Below are 25630 nucleotides of genomic sequence, written 5' to 3'. Positions count from 1 at the left end.
GTGCTCCATGGACATTCTACCCAGAAATGGAAATTCACTTGTGTAACTTTCCCCGGCCCGGAGCCTGGCAGTCAAGGTCTCCATAGCCTGGCCCCAACTTGCCTCTCCACCCTTATCTCTCCCAGCTTGCCCTTCTACCAGTCTGTACTCCTAATCTCAGAGATGATCCCACCTACATTCTCACACAACTAGAATTCCTCCTCCATTTCCCGAGGTTTGTGTGTGCCCCACCTGTCTGTGCTCCAACCACAGTCCACCTTCTCGGAGCCTTTCCTAAGCAGCCCTTCCCCAGGCTCATCCATCTCACACATCATCCTAAAGATGTGAATAAGCAGCAGCAGCTACCTTTACTAAGGCCATTGTTCACGTCAGGCCCTCCGGGGGCATTATCACCTTGAGTCCTCACAATGACCCTCTGAGTTGAACATTTGTCAGACAAGGAAACCAGGGCTTGGAGAGTCGCCCAGTGTTACACAGCTAGAAGCTGGAACCCAGGACCCACAGCCAGGGCTCCTAATCACTGGGTGCCACCCCCACCCCCACCAGCACAGGCTTCCTCACTTTGTTGGTTCCTGCTGCGGGGTAGGGGTTCTACTGTTCCTGGGTAGGCATTAGGTCTCTGAGGGCCTGGACCATTTGTTTCATTTACTCATTAGTTTGTCGGCCACCTTCTACCACATCCCCTGGATCTAGCCCTTATCTTGGGCATTAGAAATACAGGCATGGGGACTTCCTTGGTGGTCTGGTGGCTGAGTCTGTGCTCCCAATGCAGGGGACCTGGGTTTGATCCCCAGTCAGGGAACTAGATCTCATATGCTGCACCTAAGACCGGTGCAGCCAAATAAACAAAACTCAACCATAAGAACTTCCCTGGTGGTCCAGTGGTTAAGACTCCACCTTCCAATACAGGGGCCCCAGATTTGATCCCTGGCCGAGGAACTAGATCCCACATGCCACAACTAAGAGTTCACATACTGCAACTAAGACCCCATGCAACCAAATAAAGAAAAAGTAATGTGACTAATATAATAAACAGAAAAAAGAAATACAGGCATGAAAAGCCACAGCCTCTCCTCTCAATGTGCCCTAGTCTGTTTGGAAGACAGACCCACAAAGAGACAAATGACCAAACAACCCAGAATGGCTGATGGGTAGGGCTAGCAATTCCAGGAGAGGGAGCGTCTGGCCAATTTCGCCCCAAAATCGGAACGTGTGACAAATGTGCTGTGTCTTGTGCCCTGGGTGCCTGGGACAGATCACCTTGCATACAGCAGGAACTCTCAGTTGGTGGCGATGGCCAAGGGAGCACACAGTGTCAGTGAAAACACCAGAATATCCTTCTCGCTGACGTGTCCAATTGGCCACCTGGGGTGCTTTTAGTTTCAACAAACACTTAAAAAAGAGAATGACGTGTAGCAGCATGACAACGAAGCCCTTAGGTGACCAGAGCGCCTGGCAGGCAGAAGTGGCAGTTAATACATCTAGGTGACCCCTGCGGAGCCTAACACTGTGCCTCATGCCAAGAGGAACCCAATAAATACTGCTGATTAATGACAGAACCTGCCTCTGTCTAGGGTCACGTAGCCTCGGACGGTCATGGAGGACGTGCTAGACAGAGTGTCCTAGGTTCTCAGTCTGTCTTTCATTCCTCACCTCCCTGTCAGCTAAAAAATGACAGAGAATCCGTGTTTCCTCCCTCCTTGAGTCTGAAGGGCCAGAATGCTTAAACCTGATCAGAAACTCATGAGAAGCTGCAGCAGCCCAATGAGGGAAAGTTTCACTTCTGGATCATCTGTCTCCCATCCCTCACCCAAAACAAGCGTCCAGAGTACACACTGAAGCAAACAGCTTGGGACCCTATGGGACAAGGTCATGAGCTTTCCCTCCAACTCCAAACCCTTACCCTGCCTCCCTCTGACCCCCTGGAGTCCTGAGCCAGAGCCCCCGCCAGGCAGATGGCCCACTGGATAGAAAAATATTTCGGCTCTGGTTGCCCCCTGCCCCCCTTTGCTGACTTCTTCCTCTAGGTCATTTTCCCAGGCTCGCTACAGGGTACTCCTGAGCTCATCCCAGCAAAGAGGGGAGGTCTGGGGCAGTTTTGGCAAAAGCTCTCAGGTAGGAGCTAGGGCTAGGCCCCAGTATCCTGCACGCTGGGCTGTTTTCCCCAGGACTCTGCTCCTTGAGTGGGCTGTAGTTGATAACTAGGCTCTCATCCCAGGGCAGGCAGTATTAGGTTACCTGGCAAAGGAAGGAGGAGAGAGCCTGACTGCTGGAGTGACGTTTCCTCTAGGCCCTTCTCCCACTCTACCCTACAATGTGGCCAGGACCCCAGGAGTTAGAGGCTTCTTCCTAATCACCCAAGCCTCTTGCCCCAAGGATTAGGCCAGTTCTTGGTAGTGGCTGACACAACCCACCTAGGCTGTGCTCTCTGGCCCTTCCAGCCAAAGGAGCATCAACCTGAGCAGTGGAGTTCTCTCTGCCACTAGCTTCTCTTTATGTGTCTGTGATCCAAGGGTTTCTGTCCCCAAGAGTGCAGGGCCTCCCAAGTGCCTTCAGGGAACCCAAGTCCTTTATCAAACTCAGAGCGCTTGGAGTTAGGATTACTCCAGAATGTGCGCCTGGTTGTCACATTCTGTGCACTTTCAGCGCCGCGTCAGAAGCTCTCCAGATCTCTACCTCCCTTCCTGCAGACCATCAAAAGGTTCAAGCTCCTCACCCAACTTGGTGCCCTGTAGTCTGTCCTTCTACGCATGCGCCCATCACTGTTCAAGTTCATGCCAAGGTCATGCCTCGATTTCCCTCTTCCAAAGGGGACTCCTTTTCCCGTGAGCCCTATTTGGTCTCTTCCTGCGCCCTGGACTTGCCCGTCTGTCTCCTTATCTCCTCCCGTGGGTATCCCCAGCTCCTCTCCCGGCCCCCGTCGCAAACAGGTAGCTTCCCAAGTCAAAACCCCCAGCCCGTCAGGGGGCTCACCGCCTCCGTTCTTGTAGCAGAGATAGGGGAAGCGCCACACGTTGGCCAGGTCTACGGCGAAGCCGACCACCGACAGCAGGAAGTCGATCTTCTTGCCCCAGGTCTCTCGGGGCTGCTCATCGCCGTCGCGGGACGCCAGGAGGCACTGGACGCCGTTGCGCTCTTTCACCACCAAGACTTCTTTGCGCTTCCGCGGGGGCTGCTCCGACCCCGGGCCCGCCCCGCCGTTCTCCGGCTGCACCTGCGGGTTCATCCGCGCCAGAAGCATGGGTGCGGTTGGTGAGAGGGGCGTCAGGAATACTGGGAGTACGCAGAGGCTCTGCTGGGATCAAAGGAAACGATGTGATCACTGGGCCATTCCACCCTGCCTGCGGCCTCCCGGGAGCGCCGGGATACTGTGGTTGGCACGCGCAGAGCGGGCGCGGGATGCCCAGAAAAGGCGCGCCTCTGTTGGAAAAATTTGGAAGCAGAGGTAGTGGCGCGCCCGACTGGGACGGAACTTATAAGTGGAAACGGCCCCTGCAGCCCTCGGGATCGTTCTTGGGACCCCGAGCGCTTCCCTCATTCGCCCTCTCCCTCTTGCCCCCAAAAAGGCGAGGTTTGGACACGCCCAGGCAGAGGTTTCCCGGGGTGGTGACTTGACCCGGTGCAGCTGGCTGCCCCCTACCCTCAGCTCGGGTCTGCGCCACGTCCAACAGCGCCAGAAGCCTTCCCGGACACTTATTACCTCTGCCCTTCAAACTCGCTGGCACCCTAGCTCTGCGCATCCCAGCCTGGGCCTCCTTGGCACACCTAGTCCGGTCCCGCGCGCAGGGCGCACTCACGTGTCCGGCAGCAAAGGGATCCCGGGTGCCGTGCGCCCTGCCTGCCCGCCCGGGACCCGCCTCGCCTCACCGGCTGTGGGGCACGGGCTGGGGCTGGGGCTGGGCTCCGCCGCGTGGCGCTCGGGCGCGGCCAGAGGAGCGCTGAAAGCGCGGGGCGGCCGGCGGGGCGCGGGTCTGCTGGTTCTGACCGTGCTGGGCGGGGGCCGGGCTGGTAATGTAGCCTGCGCCCCAGGTAACGCGCCGATTGCATTAACCCAGCGCCGGGCCCGCTCAGTCTGGAGCCTGTTAGCGCTAATGGAGACTGACAGCGCGGCCAGGGATGGGCAGGGGCGGGGGCGCGGCGCGGGCTCGGCGGACTTCAAGAGCCCGGCTCACGGCAACTCGCCAGACCCGGGCGACCACTGCCTTCCCAGCACGCATTGGGACACCAGACTCAGCTCCTGGGGGCAATAGGCTCTGACCTTCGACTATAGGAAGAGAGCGAGACTCTCAGAACTAAGATCTGAGTTTGAGAGGCAACAGGGAGAAAACTGGGGAGTGCAGTGGCGGTTCAGTATCAGCTCTGTTATCCGCTGCAGGCCACCGTAAGCTACTTGCCCAGAGTTTCTTCATCAACAAGATGGGAATGTTCTGTTCAGTGCCTACTGAGGGCTGGTGGGCCATCGGGTGGGTTTTGTTCAGATTGAAAGGTCACAACGGGGTGCTTACTCCTACATCTGTTTGTTATGGGCAGACTAGCAAGGCATTTGAGGTTCTGACCCCTATTACATGAGGCTTAGAATTGCTCTTCATTCACTTATTTACCTATTCGTGCACCCCTTTGCTCACGTGTTCCTACATATGCCTGTTAAGTGCCAGACACTGTGCTAGGCTCTTGAGATACATTAGTGGACAACTCTGTCAAAAATTAGTGGACAACTCTGTCAAAAATTAGTGGACAACTCTGTCAAAAAAGTCATGGGACTTCCCTGGCGATCCAGTTGTTAAGACTGCACTGCAGGGGGACTGGTTCAATCCCTGATGGGGAAACTAAGAGGCTTCCCAGGTGGCTCAGTGGTAAAGAATCTGCCTGCCAATGCAGGAGACACAGGAGATGGAGGTTTACTCCCTGGGTTGGGAAGATCCCCTGGAGATGCAAATGAATGGAAACCCACTCCAGTATTCTTGCCTGGGAAATCCCATGGACAGAGAGGCCTGGCAGGCTACAGTCCATAGAACTGTAAACAACTGGACACGACTGAAGTGACTTAGCACACAGGAGAGTGTTTAGAGCATTTTCATTAAGGCAACCAACATGACAGATGTCCTCTGTGAAGGATGCAGAGAGAAGAGAAAGGGGAAAAGAGTGGGGTGGTGGATCTGCCCTGGCCTTCTGGAGGCTGGTGGCTGGAGGCAGAAGGTCAGGGCAAGGAGGAGGTTTCAGGAGGAAAGCCTGGGACCACACGCACCAGCGATGTTCATCTCCTCTGACCCCTGGACCATTCTGAAAATCCTGTGAGGAAAGCAGGATTGGAACCATCATCCCATTTGGGGGTCAGGAAACTGCAGCTCACAGGTTGGAAGTGACAGAGTTGAAATGAGAATGCAGGTCTCCTGGCCCCTGGCCCCTGTCTCCTCCACTAGCTTATGGATGGAGACACTCAGAAACTCACTAGGAGTCAGGCTGCCCTCCTGCCTGCTACCCTGCGCCTCATCCAAGTGATCCTGAGGATCCCACCTTAAAACATGCTGCGAAGCCCCATTCCCACTGCTGAAGCATCCCCACAGAGGGTCCCCATCCATCACCTTTCACTGCAGCAGCCTCCTTGCTGGTCACCCTGTGTCCAGTATCTTTCCAGCCACATGATATTCACCAGCTGCCAGAGCATTTTCTAAAACTCATCTGATCACCTCACTCTTCTGCCTAAAACTCCTCTGAGAGACAACAACACATAAATGTGATTTAATTAACCCCGGATTTGAAGTAATTTTATTTTCTTTTTTATACTTCTCTTTATCTGCCAACTTTTATACAATGAACCTTTGATACTTATGCAATCAGAAAAAGATAACCCATGATTTCTTCAAATCGTCCCATCTTTCCAAGATAATATCAAAACACCTTCTGCAATACAGACAAGATTCTGCCTGCCTATTTAACCACATCTCTTGCTATTCTAACCTCTCTGTATTCTTTTAAAATTCCTTTACCATCTCCAAAATATGCTTTATTCTCTAGGAACAAGAGAGATACTCAACTACCAGTGATTCATTGGATACTTTGTGCCTTTTTACACTTCTGAATTTTTAAAAAGGCTTTCCATCTTCCTCTTGTCTATCTGAAGAACTCCTATTCATCCTTTAAAACCTCAGGTGTCACTTCCACTGTAAAACCTTCCCTGATAACTACCTCCCACAAGAGAAGAAACTCCTCCTTTATATTGTTTTGTATATTTATCTAGAACATTCTCTGCATGACTTCCCTACTAGGGATAAAGATAGTACCTGATATATCCTGTTACATAGCTTACACTCCAGAAATATGTACAAAACGGAACAAGGAGAGATCTCAATCGTTGGTTGGGTTTGGTGTCTTTGATTGGGGCTTTTTTCTCTTGGATTCTACCAGAAACAAAACCTGAAACAAATAATTGAATTCAAGTAGTTTATTTAGAGGGTTTCCCTGGTAGCCCATATGGTAAAGAGTCCACCTGCAATGCAGGAGACCTGGGTTCAATCCCTGGGTTGGGAAGATCCCCTGGAGAAGGGAACAGCTACCCACTCCGGTATTCTGGCCTGGAGAATTCCATGGACAGAGGAGCCTGGCAGACTACAGTCCATGGGGTCTCAAAGAGTTGGACACGACTGAGTGAGGTGATCCTGGAAACAGTGATAGAGGATAGGGGAGGTAAGAAAGAGAAGGAAACCAATAGAGGGGGCCTTAAGAAGCAGTCACTGCTGTGGGCAGCTGGTAGTCAGTCCTGCTGGAAACCTCTGGGCCAGGGGTGTCTCAGATCTGTCCCTGAAAGCTGGAGTATTTATCCATGAAGACTGCTCCCAGGGTGCTAACTTACCAGCATTTCCATCCTGCCTGGTGTGTGGGCTAAGCAAACTCTTGTTGCCAGAAAAAGGCTCCCATTAGAGTCCCAGCTTCGGGCAGTAGGAAGCTGGTGGTTGGGTCTATGTTGGCAAGAAGAGTGGATTACAAGGGGTGTGGGCAGGCCCTGGAGTGTCCCCTACAGAGATGAAGGGAGACACTGCCCGCCACCCCCACAATGCACATCACTGGAGGGTCTGACAGCAAAACTTGAGGGTTCCATCTTGTGGTTTCACAGACTTCTGGAGACTAGCCTGCGGCTGGGCTGAAGGGGAAAATGTCTCTCTCCATCTGGGGCCCAGACTCCCTGCCTTCAGATCCAAGAGCCATGGGGCCATGTGGCTTCTCTCTGTGCCCTGCCTCCTGCCCCTCCAGGTGGCCTGAGGGCAAGTGCGGGGGCAGACGGCTGGAGCATTATCAGAGCTAACGTGATCCTTGGGGAGGCATCACTTCCACTTACCACGACACTTGGTGACACAGGCCATGGGCACAAGATGCTGTTAGCCCAGCTCTGGCCATCTCCCCTCAGACACTAAGACCCTGACACACAAAGCCTGGTCTGTAGGATATTTGGAATCCAAGCGACTCGGTTCTGGAAGTGTCCTGAAGATAGTATCAGAACCTGTACCTCCGCTGCACTGATGGGGAAAATGAGGTCAGGGAGGAGGAGAAGTTCCCTGTACATTTCCTCCTTTCCTTCTTTCCTCTCTGTTTTCTTTCTTCCTTTCTTTCTGTTTCTTTATTTTGTTTTTCTTTTGATCAGGGGCATTAGACCTATGTCCTGACCACTGAACTGCCCTGGATGATTGGTATACGTTAAACTGCATTTCCAGACAGCAAAAAAGTGCCCTCAATAAAAGACCCCGGTGAGCTGAAGTCAGTCTCCTTCAGGATATCTTCCTCTAAAGCCTCCCAGGTGTCCTCGAGGCTTCCAACCTACTCAGATGGTCAGTCCTTTCACTCTTCTCTGTGGAGCTCCTACCCGACCTGGGACCACATCCAGGCACTGGCACTAAAGAGCATCCATCTGTCATTGATGATGGATGCATCCATTAACATCGCCTGCCTGGATCCAACTACAGAGCAACATCTCCACATGGGCAACAAAAGACACCTGGAACCCCTGTGTCAGAGATAGAACTCGTGACCTCCCCTTGTTCACCTGCACACACACCTGCTGTTCTTGACCTCCCCTTGTTTACCTGCACACACCTGCTCTTCCTTGTCTCCGTTATTCCAAGTGATGGCATCGTCTTCCTTGTAGATCCTCCAAGGCCCAAAATCTTAGAGTCCTCTTTCTCATGTTCCCACAACCAATCCTACCGCAAACTCTCTTGAATATATCGTTCCCATCTCCCCATCTCCAAGGTCACCAGCCTGCTCCCAGCTATGTCATCCCTCACCTGGGTTAGTGCCGTAGGATCTGAATGGCCTCTGTCATGTCTCGCTTTACCCCTGAAGCTCTACACAGTCACCAGGAAGACCTTCTAGAAATGAATGCAGATCCTATCCTTCGCTCTCTCCAGTGGCTCCCATCTCATTTGGAATAAAATCTGAAGTCCTTCAGTGGGTGAGACGGAGTAACGAGTAAACCATCCTTTTGCGCACTTGGCACTGCAAGCCTGGACAAGCACATGACCGCCCCCACAGGAGGACAGAGGTGCTGGGGGGGAGAGGACAGGTGTGCCAGGTAGGGCAGCAGAAAAAGCACAGGGCTGGGTCCTGACTCCTGCTCTATTAGGGCTTTTTGGAGAGGGCCAAGTCCATCAGCAAGGTGGGGATGAACAGGAGGAAGAAGAAAGATAGACAAAAGTTATGTCAGGACTGGAACTGGGGAGAGAGAAAGGGATGGAGGTGTTCAAAGCAAAGGGACTCAGTCTCCTGGGAGGAAAGAAGGACATCCCCCTTTTGCATGAACCACCAGATGACACCCTTTGACCCTAAGGTGGTCACGTGAGTTATGATGACAGAAAACTCACACCTGGTTCACGTCCCTCTCCAAGGCAGAGTGGGGTTGAGGTCAGCTGATCAGGATGAACCATAATCAGGCTGACACAAGAGTTCTATCCATCTAAGGAATGAATATTAGAGCACGATGGGACCATAGAAACCTTCACACTCAGGTACACTCTGTTAGAAGACTGGACACTTTGATAATCTGATGAATGTAGACTCTTCCAGAAATATGCACACACACAGCATTTAAAAATTTAGCGTGAAATTTCTCACACATAACAAAAAGCATATAAAACATATGTAAACAGTTTATAGTTTAAGTATCAGTAATATGAACATATAAGAACTCACCCCCTGGGGATTCCCTGGCAGTTCAGTTGTTAAGACTCCACACTTCCATTGTAGGGGTCATGAGTTTGATTACCGGTCAGGGAACTAAGATCCCACACACCAGAGGATGTGACCAAAAAGAGAAAAATAATTTAAAAATTTAAAAATGAATTTTACAAAAAGAACCCATTCTCTTGGCTTAAGAAATAGAACACACCCTACAAGCCCGCCTGTGCCCCTCCCCTTGCTACTCCCCCCTCCCAACTCCAAGGTAACCAGTTTCCTTTATTTAGTAAATCATTGTTTCTTTGTTATTCTTCATGGTATTGTCACCTATGAATCTATTCCTAAGAGTACATTCTTTAGCTTTGTCCTTCTTTGAACTTTACATAAAAGGAATCACACTACGGATATTGTTCTGTGACTTCTTTGGCAGAACACCATATTTTTGAGATTCGTTCATGATGATGGAGTTAGCTGTAGATCACTCATTTTCATTGTTGTATATATTCATTCTGGGCTTCCTTTGTGGCTCAGATAGTAAAGAATCTGTGCAATGCAGGAGACCTGTGTTGGATCCCTGGGTCAGGAACACTCCTGGGGAAGGAAATAGCTACTCATTCCAGTATTCCTGCCTAGAGAATTCTGTGGACAGAGAAGCCTGGCAGGCTACTCTCCATGGGGTCAAAAAGAGTAGGACATGACTGAACAACTAATACTTTCACTTTCTTTTCATATATTCATTCTATTGTCTGAATTATAACAATCTATTTATTCACTCAACTATTGAAGTGAGCTTCAATGTTGGACTGTTTTTAGTTTTTTAAATATTTTGAACAATGCTGCCTAGAGTCTTTTTTACAGACAGCTCTGATGCCCATGTGTAGAGTATGTGTTCAGCTTTATCAAATAAGGTCAACTTATTTTCTCAAGTGGCACCAGCTGAAACTCTGTTATTTCTTCACTTCCAATTTCTTTACATCCTCGGGAACTCTGGGTATTACCTGGCTTTTATTTTTTATCACTCTTTAAGATGTGATTTTAATGTGCGTTTCCCCGACTTCTATAACGTGAAGCATGTTTTCACATACGTGTGGGTCATTTGTATTTTGTTTGCTTCTGCAACATGATGACATGCCATTTGTGCAATTTTGTGTGTTTTTTTAAAAAATTTGATTCACATGTGCGTGTGCTAAGTTGTTTCAGTCGTGTCCAACTCTGCAACGCTATGGACTGTGGCCTGCCAGGCTCCTCTGTCCATGGGATTCTCTAGGCAAGAATATTGGAGTGGGTTGCCATTTCCTTCTCCAGGGGATCTTCCTGACCCAAGGATCGAACCTGGGTCTTTTAGGTCTTCTGCACTGGCAGTTGGGATCTTTACCACTAGCGTTATAACAGTTGTTCTTAATATCCTGTGCACAAATCTTTGTCACTTATGTTGCAAATATCTTGTCTTGGTTGTATGATAAGTCTTTTTTCTCTATATGGTGATTTTGGTAAACAAGAGGTTACTCATTTTAATGCATTTTATTTTTTTGATTAATTATTTGGCTGCATCGGTTCTTAGTTGTAACACATGGGATCTTCATTGCTGAAAGCGGGATCTCTCTAGCTTCAGCACATGGTCTTAGTTGTCCTGTGGCCTGTGGAAACCTAGTTCACTGACCAAGGATTGAACCCACATCCCCTGCATTGGAAGGCAGCCTTAACCACTGGACCACCTGAGAAGTTCCTATTTTACTATATTTTAATACAGCAATCTTTTCTTTTGGTTTATGTATTTATGTCAGAATGATAGTTTTCCCCTTCATATTTTGGAGGAGGAAACGGCAGCCCAGGCCAGTATTTTTGCCTGGAGAATCCCATGGAGGAGCCTGGTGGCCTACAGACCAGGGGGTTGCAAAGAGTTGGACTGAGTAAACAACATTAACAACAACCCTTCATATTTATATCTTTAAACTATATGAAAAACTGATGCTGAAGCTGAAACTCCAAAACTTTGGCCACCTGATGCGAACTGACTCATTTGAAAAGACGCTGATGCTGGGAAAGATTGAAGGCAGGAGGAGAAGGGGACAACAGACGATGAGATGGTTGGATGGCATCACTGACTCAATAGACCTGAGTTTGAATAAACTCCAGGCATTGGTGATAGACAGGGAGGCCTAGCATGCTGCAGTCCATGGGGTCACAAAGAGTTGGACACAACTGAGTGACTGAACTGAACTGATATGGAGTTGATTTTGTATAGGGTATGAGATAGGGATTCCACTTCACTATTTCTCAGGTAAATCACTGATAAACTGTCCTGGCCCATTCATTAAGTAGTTATATCTTTCCTGCTCTGCTTGGCAGAGAATGGTCACTCACCAACCAAGTCTCCTTATACAGCTGGGTTTGCCTCAGGGCTCTTAATTCTGCTCCATTTGTCTGTTTTCTGTGTCCAAGTAATACCACATTGTCTTAATTAACATTGTTTTCCAAGTACAGACTTTCAGTCGTAAGATGACTGTGTTCTAGGGCTCAAAATTATGGCATGTTGTTATAGCTAAGAACACTATATTGTATATTTGAAATTTACAGAGAGTAGATTTTATGTATTTTACTGCACACACACACACAAAAGGTGTGAGCTGACACACTTGCTAATTAAGTTAATTATGGTAATCATATTACAATGTATTTGTATATCAAATCACCACATTGTACACTTTAAATACATAAATTTTTTGGTCAATTATACCCCAATAAAGGGGTCAATTATACCCCTTGTGGCTCAGCTGGTAAAGAATCTGCCTGCAACGAGGGAGACCTGGATTCAATCCCTGGGTTGGGAAGATCCCCTGGAGAAGGGAACAGCTACCCACTCCAATATTCTGGCCTGGAGAATTCAATGGACTGTATAGTCCATGAGGTCACAAAGAGTCGAACATGACTGAGCGACTTTCACTTCACTTCATATCCCAATAAAACTGGGGAAAAAGCAAACAGCATTGCTTTATGATAAGTTTTTCTCTCTGATGGGGCATCACTGACTCAATGGACATGAGTTTGAGCAAAGTCCAGGAGATGGTGAAGGACAGGGAAGCATGGCGTGCTGCAGTCCATGGAGTCACAAAGAGTTGGACACAACTGAACTACTGAACAACAACATCTAACGGGGCAAGATTCAGCAGCTCTTTTTCTTTGGAAGTGTCTTGGCAATGCTCTTCCCCACAAATTTCAAAATCAGCTTATTGAGTTCCCTAAAAAATCCCATCAGAATTTCAACCGTGATTACATTGAATCTATAGATCAACTTGAGGAAACGATTTTTTTTTTTTACAGTATTCAGTATTCCTATTCAAGAAAACAGTACTTATCTCTGTGTATTTTTCATTTTTAATATACACAGCATTTTATTTTTATTTTTTCTTAAATATTTACTTATTTGGCTGCATTAGGTCTTATTTGCAATCCATGGGCTTACTTGCCCTGTGGTATGTGGCATCTCAGTTCCCCGACCAGAGATTGAACCCACATCCCTTGTATTGAGAGGCAGATTCTTAACCTCTGAACCACCATGGAAGTCTCTACACAGCATTTTAAATGGAGGTTTAGGGGACTTGCAAACTCTTGCACAGACTCTATCTCGGGATCCCGGACATGACAGCCCACTAGTCTCTGTGCTGTTTCCTTTTTCCTCAGGAAACATTTCCCAGTGATGTCACCAGTGGTACATAATACATATGCATACACCTACCTTCCCACCCTCTTCCTACTTGTCTCTCTGGCCTTCTGATATCTATTCCTAGGAAACTTACCAAGTTAAGCTTTTTCTGCAGTCTGGAGAGACAGAATGGCTAAAAGCATGAACTTGGGAGCCATACTGCATGAATTTTAATCCTGGCTTCTTCCTATCTGTGAAATCTTGGCCAAGTTCTACTTCTCTGTGTCTCAGTATCTTCGTCTGTAAAACAGGTAAGATGGTGATGACAAATAGAACTTAGCTCATAGAACTGTCGAGAGGATTAAATGAATAAATACATGCAAAGCACTTAGAAGAGTGCCTGGGATAGCATGTGTTACTCCTTTGCTATTGTTTCAAGAAGTTTAATGTCTTCACATCCATGGGAGGCAGGGATCTTCTTTAGAATTTTAAGTTAGGACATCTGACTTCAAATTCCTAGGCTGGGATGATGTAGCAAATATGGGTTAGTGTAACAATTATGCTTGTGGAATTGGAGTTTTAAAAAAATGTTGGATAGATTCAAAACCTTGTTTCGCCATTTACCTGCTGGGTAACTTTGGTTTCTGAGCCTCAATTTCCTCACCTGCAAAATGGGAATAACACAGCTATTAAATAAAACAATCAATGGGAAAGACTTTGGTAATGCTTTAGGAAGGGACTCATTTAGCAAGGCTCCGTGATGTGAGTTACAGTCACGTCCTTGAAGGTCATCTGCTTCTTTCTAGAGTTCTGCGGCCTCTTTGCCACTTTCACAGCTCACATTAGCCTAGCAGATTGTTCGAAGAGCAGATTCCTGTGCCTGGCCCCAGAAATTTAGGTACAGTGGGTCTGCAGCAGGGACCAGGAATCTGCATGTCTGTGGCATGTTTAATTCCTATTTAAAAATATGCAATTCCAGTATTAACGATATGTTTCCAAAGCATGGTCCCAGGTTGAGAGTGGCTATAGCAATTCACACTCGCCATCTGGGTGCCTTCTTTTCCTAGCACTGGGGCTTCCTTTTACTCTGGCCACACTTGGCAAACAACATTCAGCCACTTCCTGGCTGAGCCACTTTCTCCCTGGGAGAGATGAACGGGTGCCCTCTAGGGCATGGAAGGAGAAGAGCTGCTTCCTGCTTATTGTCTAAGGTATACTGATAGAGGTACATAAAACTCCCAGAGCAGGTGTGGGGGATAGGCAAGGGGATGGAGGTGGAAACTGCACTCTCATCGAGGTGATCTTCATGAGGCTTCAGCACAATGAAACCAAGGGCCACGGGATCTGCCCCCAGTCTGGGCTGGTCCCACTCTGCTCTCGTGCCTGGGAACCTGAATCTAAGTCACTTAGCGAGGGCAGCACAGGCAGTAGCCACACTCTGTAGACCACGCATAGAAAACACCTGCCTACGGCACATCCTATGTGAGGCCTGCCCCCTACTCTGTCGTTTTTAGCCCTGTTAGCCTGGGCTGATGTGTGCTTCAGTTCTCTATTCAATGGGGCTTATCATAGTACTTATCTCATAGGGTAGTTGTAAGGTTTAAATGCTTCATGACTGTGAAATGCTTCATGCTGGGCACATACTAAATACACAATAGATATCTGCAATATATTGGAGTCTTTCCATTCATTGATGCATGAATTACATGAATTTTATTGGTTCTAGATGCACTACACAAAGTGGGCTTCCCAGGTGGCTCAGTGGTAAAGAATCCACCTGCCAGTGCAGGAGATACAGGTTTGATCCCTGGGTGGGGAAGATTCCCTGAAGAAGCGAATGGCAACCCACTCCAATATTCTTGGGAAATCTTCTGGACAGAGGAGCCTGGTAGGCTATAGTCCATAAAGTTGCAAAAGAGTCAGATACAACTCAGCAACTAAACAATAGCCATGCTAAGTTTTATTTCACATAATACTCATTATTAATGGTATTAACTATACTTCAATAATTTTTTTTTAATTTTTCAAAAAAAAATTAATAGTAAAAGTGGTTAAATGCTTTGCCCAGGATCACATGGATAGGATGGGACAAAGGGTGGGATTTGAAACCCAAAACTAGGCTGGCTCCAGGGTACATGCTATTAACCATTGTTCTATCCTGGTGGCTCAGGGTCTCCCTTTTTGGTCCCCACTTTCTTCATTCACCTCACTTTCTCTCCTGCCCCACTCAAGCCCCCCATTCTAAGCAGGTCTCCTCTCCCTTTTTGTTTGGAAACCTAAAGGCTGTGGCTGATGCAGCTCTGAACCCAGCATTGTCTGTCTGCAGCCACCATCTTCTCTGGTCCCTTCTCCTCATAGCTGGAGTCCTTCCCTCTCAAGGCTCACCACCTCCTCCTACCCCAATCCCTTATGTCCACCCTACCTGCCACCCCTGGGACCTGCCACAATGCCATCATGCTTCTCTTCTATTTTTCTTCTCTCTCATTCCCGCTGTCCCACCCAGGTCTTCTCCATCCAATGGCATCCTCGCTCAGTGTGGTATCATGCTCCTTTCCCTTCCTCCCAGGGAGCTACCTTGAAGAAGACCCTCCACCCACAGACACCTCCCCCTAACTCCCAAGGTCATTTGGGTAGTGGCAGAACAAGGATTCAGACCCTGACCCCTGACATGTGGTCCAGGGCTCTTCCACATGCCACATCCTCTCCATGGAGCATTATCAGACTAGGTAGTCTGGGCACACCCTGAAGGGATGAAGCAAGGGACAGGGAAGCTGAGATGAGGAGTCTGGTCCTGATGGAGGGAGGTCCAGGCTAGGCAGCATTCTGAATGATGACAGTCTAAGAGAGGTCATTAGGCCTTCCCTGCTTATTCCAGAGGATACAGAAATGCACATACTAATCCTCCACTGCACTGCTTTCCTTGCAGTGAGACCAGGTAGCCGTTTTACACTGGCCAGGGACAGATGAGGGCTCTTGAACTGATGTCAGTCCAGATACTCCTGTCCCTACCAAAATAAAATGTGTATTTCTGCTTGTGTGTATGCTGGGAAGTTTGAGGAGAGGCAGTGGTAAAGGGACTTGCAGCCTTCAGGAAGTGGGGGGCAGAGCTGCTGGCCTCACAGGGGGACATGCGGTCAGAGAGGAGAGGCAGCAATTATATTCTCTGTGACCCAAGAGCAGGACTGAAGCCCATACACATACCCTGCGAGGGGTTAGCACCCAACTCACCAGAGCACAGGAGAGGGCTTAGAGGGCTGTATCAGGGGTGGGAGAAGACACCCTCCCAGGTGTGATGGCCTGGTTCCCAGATGCGTCCAGGCTGAGCCCCAGTGGAAGGACAAACCTCACAGTGGGGACTGTCTGCCTGACAGGTTCCCAGGCGTGCACGAGGCTGGGGAAGGGGGCCTTGGGAGGAAGGGGACTCTTCCTCAAGGCTTTCCCAATTCTGCTCATCATTTTACTGATAATAATCCCTCATGTTTTTCCTCCCTGTCCCATAGCCCACTCTGAACAAGACCTCACCCTACTCCCCAAACCATTTAGAAGCCAGGATGGCCAGAGCTTAGCAAGAACTTCACTACTCCTTCCTGAAGTGGGTCATGAGATGCTGATGGTTTAGGGCCACACAGGTCCTGCTTTAAATAACACTGACTCACATAGGAAGAAAGCATGACCCCCTTCCTACTACAAGAGAGAAGAACAACCCTGACTCCATATTGGATCTGTTTTTTCTACTTTAACCTTTGTGTTCCATTGCTTTTGCTTCTGTTTAAGAATGTTGCCTATACCCTGAAATGTACATCACAGCCCATTCTCAAGCCTCTGACCTTGAAGGATATAACACTATTTTATTCATATAGAGATAAAACAGTGCAGAACAAGGAGAATGACATTTGCCTCATTGGAGGTTTATAGGAATGTCATGACCAGACTTATGTGGACAATGGCAAAAACAAAGGATTCTGACAGCAAGAAGTTTGCACCAACCAACCATGCTCCTCCCTCACCTTGCCTTTAAAAATGCTTTGCCAAAACCCTTCAAGGAGTTCCATGTTTTTTAGGGGAATGAGCCACCTTTTCACCTTGCATGGCTCTGCAATAAGCCTTTCTCTGATCCAAATTCCAACAACACTGGGTCTTTTTAACCCTGACTATTGGAGGGGCACTTCTCCTTTGCTGATGCCCATTTCAACAGAGGGAAATCAGGCTTGGAGTCAGACCCTTTTAGCCCCCCTACTCCAGAGCCCCCCTTCCCCAGAGCCCCCCTTCTCCAGCCTCATGAGCGCCTGGGAAACTGTCAGGCCAAAGTCCCCGCCGTGGGGTCTGTCCTCACACCAGGGCTCAGCCTGGATGTCTCTGGGAACCAGGCTGTCATACTGGGGAGGGTGTCTTCTCCCACCCCTGATACAGCCCTCTAAGCCCTCTCCTGTGCTCTGGTGAGCTGGCGGCTGACTCCCTGTAGCACAATTGAATAACAGCATTTGGTCTCCTTGCATATTTGTATATGGCCTGTGGTAGTGGTTTTCTAGGGCTACCCTGATAGCTCAGCTTGTAAAGAATTTGCCTGCAGTGCAGGAGACCTGGATTCAATCCCTGGGTTGGGAGGATCCTCTGGAGAAGGGAAAGGCTACCCACTCCAGTGTTCTGGCCTAGCAAATTCCATGGACTGTATAGTCCATGGCGTTGCAAAAAGTCGGACATGACTGAACCACTTTCACTTTCTTTCTCTCAGGGGTTTTCTATTTCTGATGTTACATAAAGCTTTCCTCATTATTTACAACTTTAACTTAATGATTTTAGACTTAATGACTTATCTCAGACTTATATAAAACTATAGACAATCCTATAACAAACAGCTAGCTGACTTAAGTAAGAAAAACATTAGATATATGGTTGAAGTCCCTGTGTCTCTCTCCCCAGTTGTATCCCGCTCCCTCCCACCTCTGCTGGCATGCCACCATCCTTATATAATGTTGATTATTCCCAAGCAGGTATCTATGCTTTTACTAGGTGGGTGATATGTAAGTAGATAGGGAGACAGATGGATGGATAAAGATAGATATAGGAATATACAACTATAACGGGCTTCCCAGGTGGCGCCAGTGATAAAGAACCTGCCTGCCAATGCAGGAGATGTAAGAGACACGGGTTCAATCCCTGGGTGGGGAAGATCTGAAAAAGGATGTGGCAACCCACTCCAGTATGCTTGCCTGGAGAATCCCATGGACAGATGGAGTCTGGCAGGTTACAGTCCATGGGGTCACAAAAAGTTGGACATGCTTTGGTGACTGAGTATGCATGCATGCATACCTGTATAATCACCACCCAGGCCATTTAAAAAGTGATTGGCACCCCAGAATTCCCCCTATGTTCCCCCTCTCAGTCAACATCTCCCCCCACCCCAAAGGGAACCATGACCTTACCCTCTAATGGCATGGATTGGTCTTGCCTGTCTAAACAACAGAAAGGATCGGTTTGCACGTTTAAAGTTTATACAAAAGGCATCATTCTGCAGCAATCTTTCTGAAAATGTTCTTGAGCTTTTTCCATGTTGATACTCGAGCTTCCTTTTTAAAACAAATTTATTTGATTTAGAAGAGTGAGTTGACTTAAATGAAAACATCAAGGGCACACTGGGACAGTCTGAATGTGGACAGCCAGAGAAACAATGGCTCTAACTTCACTGCTTTCCCCTTTTACAGATGTGAAAACTGAGGCCTGACAGAGTAAGAACCGTCCCCCCAGGTCACTTGGCAAGTTCGGAGCACAGCTGGGATGAGGGCCACAGCCTCAAATGTCCGAGGCCAGAGATCTTTTCTACTGTGTCATGCTGGCAAGAACTTCTCCCTTCACCCCACCCCAGGGCAACAGATACCAACACTATTTCCTAGCCAGGAATAGATAGTTCTTCACCTTGAACAGCAGAAAGTGGACTGATTTTGTGAGTTGACTGTTGGAGAATTAAGCCTGGGATTGGGGTGGTGTGGTGTTGGAGGGGAACAAGACAGCTGTCCAGGCTTCAAAGTTATGACAAGCCTTTCACTTGGCAGCCCACCTCGGTGACCTATATTTTAATACGTGCTATTAGATTATTGCTAATGAGACATCTTAGGGATAAAAGAATTATGCTCACTGGCCAGGCTGTGGTAAAAGTACAATTGAATTAAGGGCTGAAATCGTTTAGGACTCTGCTAGACAACCTGTCCCCCAGGCTGGGCCTGAATGGAGATATTAAGCTTTGAAAATTACACAGGAAAAATAAGTATAATTGATCTAAGGTAACTTCACTCGTCTAAATTAAATAATGTGATTGTTACAGGCAGAAAGGATCGGGATGAGGAGACGGACAGAAAAGGCTCGCTATCTGCAAACAAAGTTACAAGGAAAAGCCGTAGGGAACTGACTTTCCCTGATGAGCTGAGCACCCTCCTGATGGCTCCGAGAGTCCACTTGGGCGTCAACAGGAGATGGACCTCATCTGAGCATCACAGACTCTGGTGCGGCAGGGACTCCAGACCACAGTCTTTACCATCTCCTACCTAATACCTGGGGGCTTCCCTGGTGGCTCAACGGTAAAGAATCTGCCTGCCAGTGCAGGAGATGCACATTCAATCCCTGGGTGGGGAAGATCCCTGGGAGAAGGAAATGGCAATCCATGCCAGTATACTTGCCTGGGAACTCCCATGGACAGAGGAGCCTGGCATGCTGCAGTCCACAGGGTCACAAAGAGTTGCACATGACTCGGTGACTAACCCAAGCACTTTTTGCTCTCCTTGGCCTCAGAGTGGGAAGCTCATGCCCCCTCCAGCCCCCTAGGCAGGCTGTCCAATGTCTGCACTCTGGTTAGAAGAGATTTCTCTGCTGGTGGCCAGCCAGTGGCTTTTGTGTAGTGTGTGTCCACCCACACGAGTCCTGCTCTCTGGAACACCAAAGACTGGTGAAATGCCACCTCCCCGGAACAAGGTCCCACCCCTCCTGAGTCACCTTCATACCACATTGTGTGTGCGGTGCCTACCTGAGCTCAGATCTTGAGCAATGTACTTCATCCGCATAACTTTAGAAGACCCTGCCCCGTCTCCCAGGAGCTCCTGGGTTGAAGGAGGGAAACTGTATTCCTCGCTCTGACCTAAATATTTGCATTCCCCCAACTCTTTCATTGACTCTAGGTTATTTGGGGGCAAAGCTGATCCTGAAACTGTTTACACGATGGCAGATGCTACTATTACACACCTGCTGGGCAGGGCAGGTGCTGCCCACCTGTGAGGATGGAGACTTCTCCCCTCCTCCATCCATCACGCCCCCTGGTAGCTCCCTTTACCTCCCCAGCTCCTGTCCTACCCCTGGGCTACACAGAGTTGGCTGCCTGGAAGGTGGGACTGGAGGTTCCCCACCGCCAACCTGCCCCCAATATTGCTGTTTCTAATGCATTAAAGCCCATAGTTAATCCTTTTGTTTTAGCTCCTACTTCAAGTTAAAACCGAACTAGAGTATGTAGATACAAGAGGCTTCCTCCCTTTATCTTTCTCTTTTTCTTCTCCCTTTCTCCTTCCCTCCCTTCCTTTTTCCTTTCTTCCCACAGTATTTCCTGAGCAACTATTACATATCAGGAGAAGTTCTATGAGCCAGGACTGTTATAGTAAAGAAAACAGATGAGTTGTCTCTTAAACTCAAGCAGGGGGAAGGCTAGAAACAAATAAACAAGCAAATAAATCAGCTATCAACAGATATTGACAAAGCCTTGCAAACACTGGAGCACTGGGTTAACTCAGAAAGTCTGGGGAGAGCCCTTTAGTTGGGTGCTCGGGGAAACTCTCTCCAGTTGAGAGACCAAACGGTGAGAGGGACCCAGGGTGGCAGGGATCAGGGAGGGGTGACTCAGATAGAGAAAGCACCTTGTGGGTTGGAGGACTGGAGCAACGAGGCAGGCAGTGCCTCCCAGGAGTGTGGGCAAGGGCAAGGGGAAGGAAGAGGAGGTGGGAGATGGCCTGATTTTCAGCTGCCTCTTGGCCACCCAGAGGAGGATGGCATTTACTCAATGCAGTGAGAAAGTCCCTGAGGGCTCTTTAGGGTGAGCAGCACAATCTGTGTTCATGAAAAGGTCTGTCCGGCCCTTTGTGCAGAGTGGCTGGCAGAGGCCTGGTCAGGAGGTTCTAGAGTTACTGGAAGAGAATGGGGTGGGGTGCGGTGAGGAAAGGGAATTGGGGCCTTCCTTCTTCCCAGGCAGGAGGACGACAGCAGGGGCAAAGGGTGGTTGTAACAACGAGTCTAAATCATACACCAAAAGAACAGTCTGGGGTCACTTTCTGATCCTGAAAAAAATGTAAAGAAATACTGAAAGAGTAAACAGACCTGCTCTCTCCAGTTCCTTACAAAACCGCCTAATCTGCCCAGTCCTCCTGGCAACCCATCTGGGGGCTTCTCTCTGCCTTCAGAGTGGGACAAGCAGGCTGCTTGCCCCTGAAACACCCAGGGATAGGCCTGCTCTCTGGATGGGTCTGTGAACAGGGCTGAACACAGAGCCTGGTTGTTCATAAGTACATCCCCAAACCTCACCCTGTCAATAAAATGTGACTTTTAGTGTGTGGGACAGGAGAAATCTCTTCTTCAAAATCCAGCTATTGAGTTGGAGAGGTTCCCATATTAATCTCAAAGATGACCTTTAAAAAAAAAAGCATGGGCACAGGAATCAATGGTCTTGTCTTTTTTTTAAAAAAAAGAAAGTGAAAGCCACTCAGTTGTGTCCGACTCTTTGTGACCCCATGGACTATACAGACTGTGGAATTCTCCAGGCCAGAATACTGGAGTGGGTAGCTGTTACCCTTCTCCAGGGGATCTTTCCCACCTAGGGATCGAACCCAGGTCTCCTGAATTGCAGGCAGATTCTTTACCAGCTGAGCCACCAGGGAAGCCCAAGGATACTGGAGCGGGTAGCCTTCGCCAGAGGATCTTCCCAACCCAGGAATCAAACCGGGGTCTCCTGCATTGCAGGCGGATTCTTTACCAGCTGAGCTACCAGGGAAGCCCAAAGGGTCAGAAACAGTTGCCAAAACCTGGGATTGAACCAGGGACCTTTAGATCTTCAGACTAATGCTCTCCCAATTGAGCTATTTCAGCCATTTGGCTACTCTGGGTCTTAGTTGCAGCACATGGGATCTCTTGGTTGCAGAATCTAGTTGGGAATTTCTTAGTTGTGGGCTCTAATTCCCCAACCAGGGATCAAATCCAGGCCCCCTGCATTGGGAGTATAGAGTCTTTGCCACTGGACTGTGGGGGAAGTCCTGCGAAGATTATGTTTTTTAAAATATGATGTTTTTTTAAAGTAGAAGCATAAGCTCTAACTTAAGCAATATAAGCTTCTTTTCTATTAATTAAGGAGAGAAAAGGAATTGGCCTTTGTACACCTTAACCTTCCCTGTTGCACCTGACATAGGATCCACTCTTTGGGCCTCAGCTTTCCCTTCTGTACAATGGGCACAATGATTCCCAACGTTTACTTCTGTTCTGACATTCTGTATCCTCACTGAGAGGGGATGATGAAATGGACTGATCAGCACTATAACTGGGGGTGAAGGAGATTGCTTTGAGCAAATGGTAAGGCTCCAATCTAACTGCGTCCTGAGGTGGGGGTTGCAGCTGCTACTGACCAGAAAGGGATCCAGTGAGAGGGAAGGGCCAGGGGCAGGACAGTCTGGCTGTCTCGAAGGACTCACCTATCAGTGTGTAATTAAATTTTCCCGAGTTCTGTTGTTTTGGTCACCAGGGGTCTTTGCAAAGCCTTCATTACTTTCCAATTGTCTGATTTTCTTTTCTCCTTTTTTTCCCCCTGTTACCTTCAGACTTTGAAATTATCTCGGTGACTCAGCCATTTGACTTCTTATTAATTCCAGGATCCCGTGTCCTATCTGCCCATTTTCCTTCCTGTTTTTCAGAAGCCTGGCTTGTACTTTAACTCTTCCCAGCAGCCACAAATTAAGGCACCGTCAGTGACTGCCTGCTGCCTTCACCTCGAAAGTATCGTGGTCCTGGGTCACCTTCCACTCATCACAGTTCCTGGGCTGAGAGTTCAAAGTCCCATTTCCAGAGTGGAAAGAGAATTCCAAAGTTTCTGCATAACTTCTAAAGCAAAATCCCAAACAAACAAAAACAAGATCCCAAATAAAGCAGGTTAATTGAATATCACAAACTGTGACTAATAAGTTAAGTCGAAGAATTTCAAGGACGGAAAGGACTTCAGAGTTTGTCCACAGCTGTGCGTCTCTCCACCATATTATCTCCAAATGTTGGCCACTGAATGTGTGCTTGGATGCCTCCCATGACCAAGTGCTCACTTCTTCCAAAGGCAAGCGACTCCACCTTTAGACCTCTCCACTGGCCCTGGGTTTAATGCTTGGGTCCTCACAAAAGAAGCTCCTTCCCCCTCCTTCTGTAACAACCCTGCAGGTATTTAAGGACAGGTATAACCACTCTCTCTCCACCACTATCACCACCTTGGGTTTTCTGTTCTCTGAGAAGCACCCAGCCCCAAAACCTTTAAGTGTGTCTTAAGAGGCTGATTCCAAATCACAGCTCCTGGAATTGCCTCTGGAATTGAGTAGCTGCCAGGGACACAGATGATAATTGCTTAAGAGGCCACAGGGACACATTTCTTCCCCTCCCAGTCCTTGACTTTCTCAGGTTTCCTTGATCCGGTTTGTAACGATCTCATCCTGGTGAAATGCAAACATTTGTACTGTTTCTCTGCCCCTGAGATACCTGCCTGGTCTCCACACCGGAGAAGGCCATAACCCTTTGTGATCACTTAGGAAGGTACCCAAGGGCTCCTGTGGCATTGGATAGACAGATGTACAGATGGAGGGTGGAAGGATGCCTCTGGCACAGGGCATCACCTTATGGGCCCAGCTCAACGTCCCAGGGTTTTACTTGGCCCACCCAGTGCTTACAGACCAGGAAATTTCTTGTAAACATCTAGGTCTCTGCACAGAAAACAAACATCACTACCAAAGGGGAAGTGATGGGGGAGGGATAAATTGGGCGTATAGGCTTAACAGATGCACACTGCCATATACAAAATACATAAACAACAAGAATTTACTTTATAGCACAGGAACTATGGGGCTTTTCTGTTGGCTAAGACAGTAAAGAATCTGTCTGCAATGAGGGAGGCCTGGGTTCAATCCCTGGGTTGGGGAGATCTTCTGTAGAAGGAATGGCAACCGACTCCAGTATTCTTGTCTGGAGAATTCCATGGACAGAGGAGCCTGGCAGGGTACAGTCCATAGGGTCACAAAGAGTTAGACCGGAACTGAGTGACTTTCACACTCACAAGAACTATATTCAATATTTTGTCATAAACTATAATGGAAAAGAATAGAAATATATATATATATAGTCTTATAACTGAATTATTTTGCTGTAAACCTGAAACTAACACCATATTGTAAATCAACTATACTTCAATTTTTAAAAAATCTAGGTCTCTGGTTTCCCATAAAGCATGGGGAGTTCTGTCTGGCCACCCTGAGTTTTGAGAGGGCAGGAGCTCTCCTGTTCACCCCAGACCCCTTATTTTTTCTCTCTCTCTTTTAAAATCTTTTTTATATTTGTCTGCATTGGGTCTTAGTTGCAGCATGCAGGATCTTTTGTTGTGGCATGTAGGCTTCAGTAGTTGTGGCACATGGGCTTAGCTGCTCCTCAGCACGTGGGATCTTAGCTCACCAACCAGGGATCAAACCCACATCCCCTGCACTGCAAGGTGGATTCTTAACCACTGGACCACCAGGGAAGACCTGACCCCTCATTTCTTGACAGCCATACTCACTTCCCTTTCTGTCTAGTCTGTCATTTTGAGAATTTCCACTTGGTCACCAGCGTTGCCACCATGATGTGGTGCTGCCTGGGGAAGAGTTATTGCTTTGCCTCTACAAGGGGCTTTCCATGTGTATCCACCTCCCCGGTCATCGCTGGCCTTCTGTCTGCATCCCTACCTATATGAGTGCTGCCAGGTGTTTCCTGACCAGGTCAGGTGCCTTTGGTCCATCCTCCGGGTCTGGCATGTGAATCTGAGCAGATGTTCTGCTGAATAGGCAGTAGGGATGGGGAAGGAACCATGGATTATCAGGGTAATCTGAGCATGAATTAACCAGTTGTCCTGAGAAAGTGTGGTCACATGCTTCCCTAGTGGAGGCCTGGGAATCTGCAGGGCTGCTGTTGAATCTTGTTCAGCACCACCTTTGGAAACAATTTGCTGTTGCTCTTTAGTCGTTAAGTTGTGTCTGACTCTTTCACGACACCATGGACTGTAGCCCGCTAAGCTCCTCTGTCCATGGGATTTCCCAAGCAAGAATACTAGAGCAGGTTGCTATTTCCTTCTCTAGGGGATCTTCCTGACCCAGGGATCAAACTACGTGTCCTGCACTGGCAGGCAGATTCTTTACCACTGAGCCACCAGGGAAGCCCTTGGAAACAAAACATTTACCAAAAATGATTGTATGAACTTCCTAGAGCTGCTGTGACAACGTATCACAAGCTGGTGGCTTAAAACAAGTTCCGGAGGCTGGAAGTCTCAAATTGAGGTGTCTTCAGGGCCTCCTCCCCACGAAAGCTCCAGGAAAGAATCCTCCTGTGCCTTGCAGCTTCCCGTGTTTGAAGGCAATCCTTGGAGTTCCTTGGCTTGGAACCGTGTGGCTCCAATCTCTGCCTCCACTATCGTGTGGTTGTCTTCTCTTTGTGTGTGTCTGTGTTGGACTAGGGCCCACCCTAACAAACTCATCTTAAATGAATTACATCTACAAAGACCCTCATTCCAAATAATTGCAGGTTCTG

General features: G+C 48.2%; 1 protein-coding gene and 1 non-coding gene across 6 annotated transcripts in view; both read right to left on the bottom strand.

The window, feature by feature from the left end:
* The window catches only part of SLC6A2 (solute carrier family 6 member 2), a 62272-nt gene extending 39047 nt beyond the window's left edge, over positions 1-23225 (bottom strand). For 2 of the 5 annotated variants that reach the window (XM_086350705.1, XM_086350707.1), the window contains exons 1-2: positions 3798-3937; positions 2974-3292 (exon numbers count right to left, since the gene is read on the bottom strand). In XM_086350705.1, coding sequence (XP_086206831.1) covers positions 2974-3241 — 268 coding nt within the window. In that variant the 5' untranslated portion in view covers positions 3242-3292; positions 3798-3937. Of the gene's footprint in view, positions 1-2973; positions 3293-3797; positions 3938-8276; positions 8406-9180; positions 9265-12962; positions 13109-22518 lie in introns of those variants that run through there. The other 3 variants (XM_086350709.1, XM_086350706.1, XM_086350704.1) reach the window with 3 other exon arrangements.
* Positions 21850-21922, bottom strand: TRNAF-GAA (transfer RNA phenylalanine (anticodon GAA)). The gene has a single exon. It is a non-coding gene; the product is annotated as a tRNA-Phe (tRNA).
* Positions 23226-25630: the final 2405 nt, after the last annotated feature.

This window comes from Bos grunniens, chromosome 18, assembly GCF_055505025.1.
Source record: "Bos grunniens cultivar Pamir isolate PY7600 chromosome 18, Bosgru_T2T1.0, whole genome shotgun sequence".
Classification (NCBI taxonomy): Eukaryota; Metazoa; Chordata; class Mammalia; order Artiodactyla; family Bovidae; genus Bos; species Bos grunniens.
Note: the sequence above shows the minus strand (reverse complement) of the source record. Positions and strands in the feature narration are given on the sequence as shown.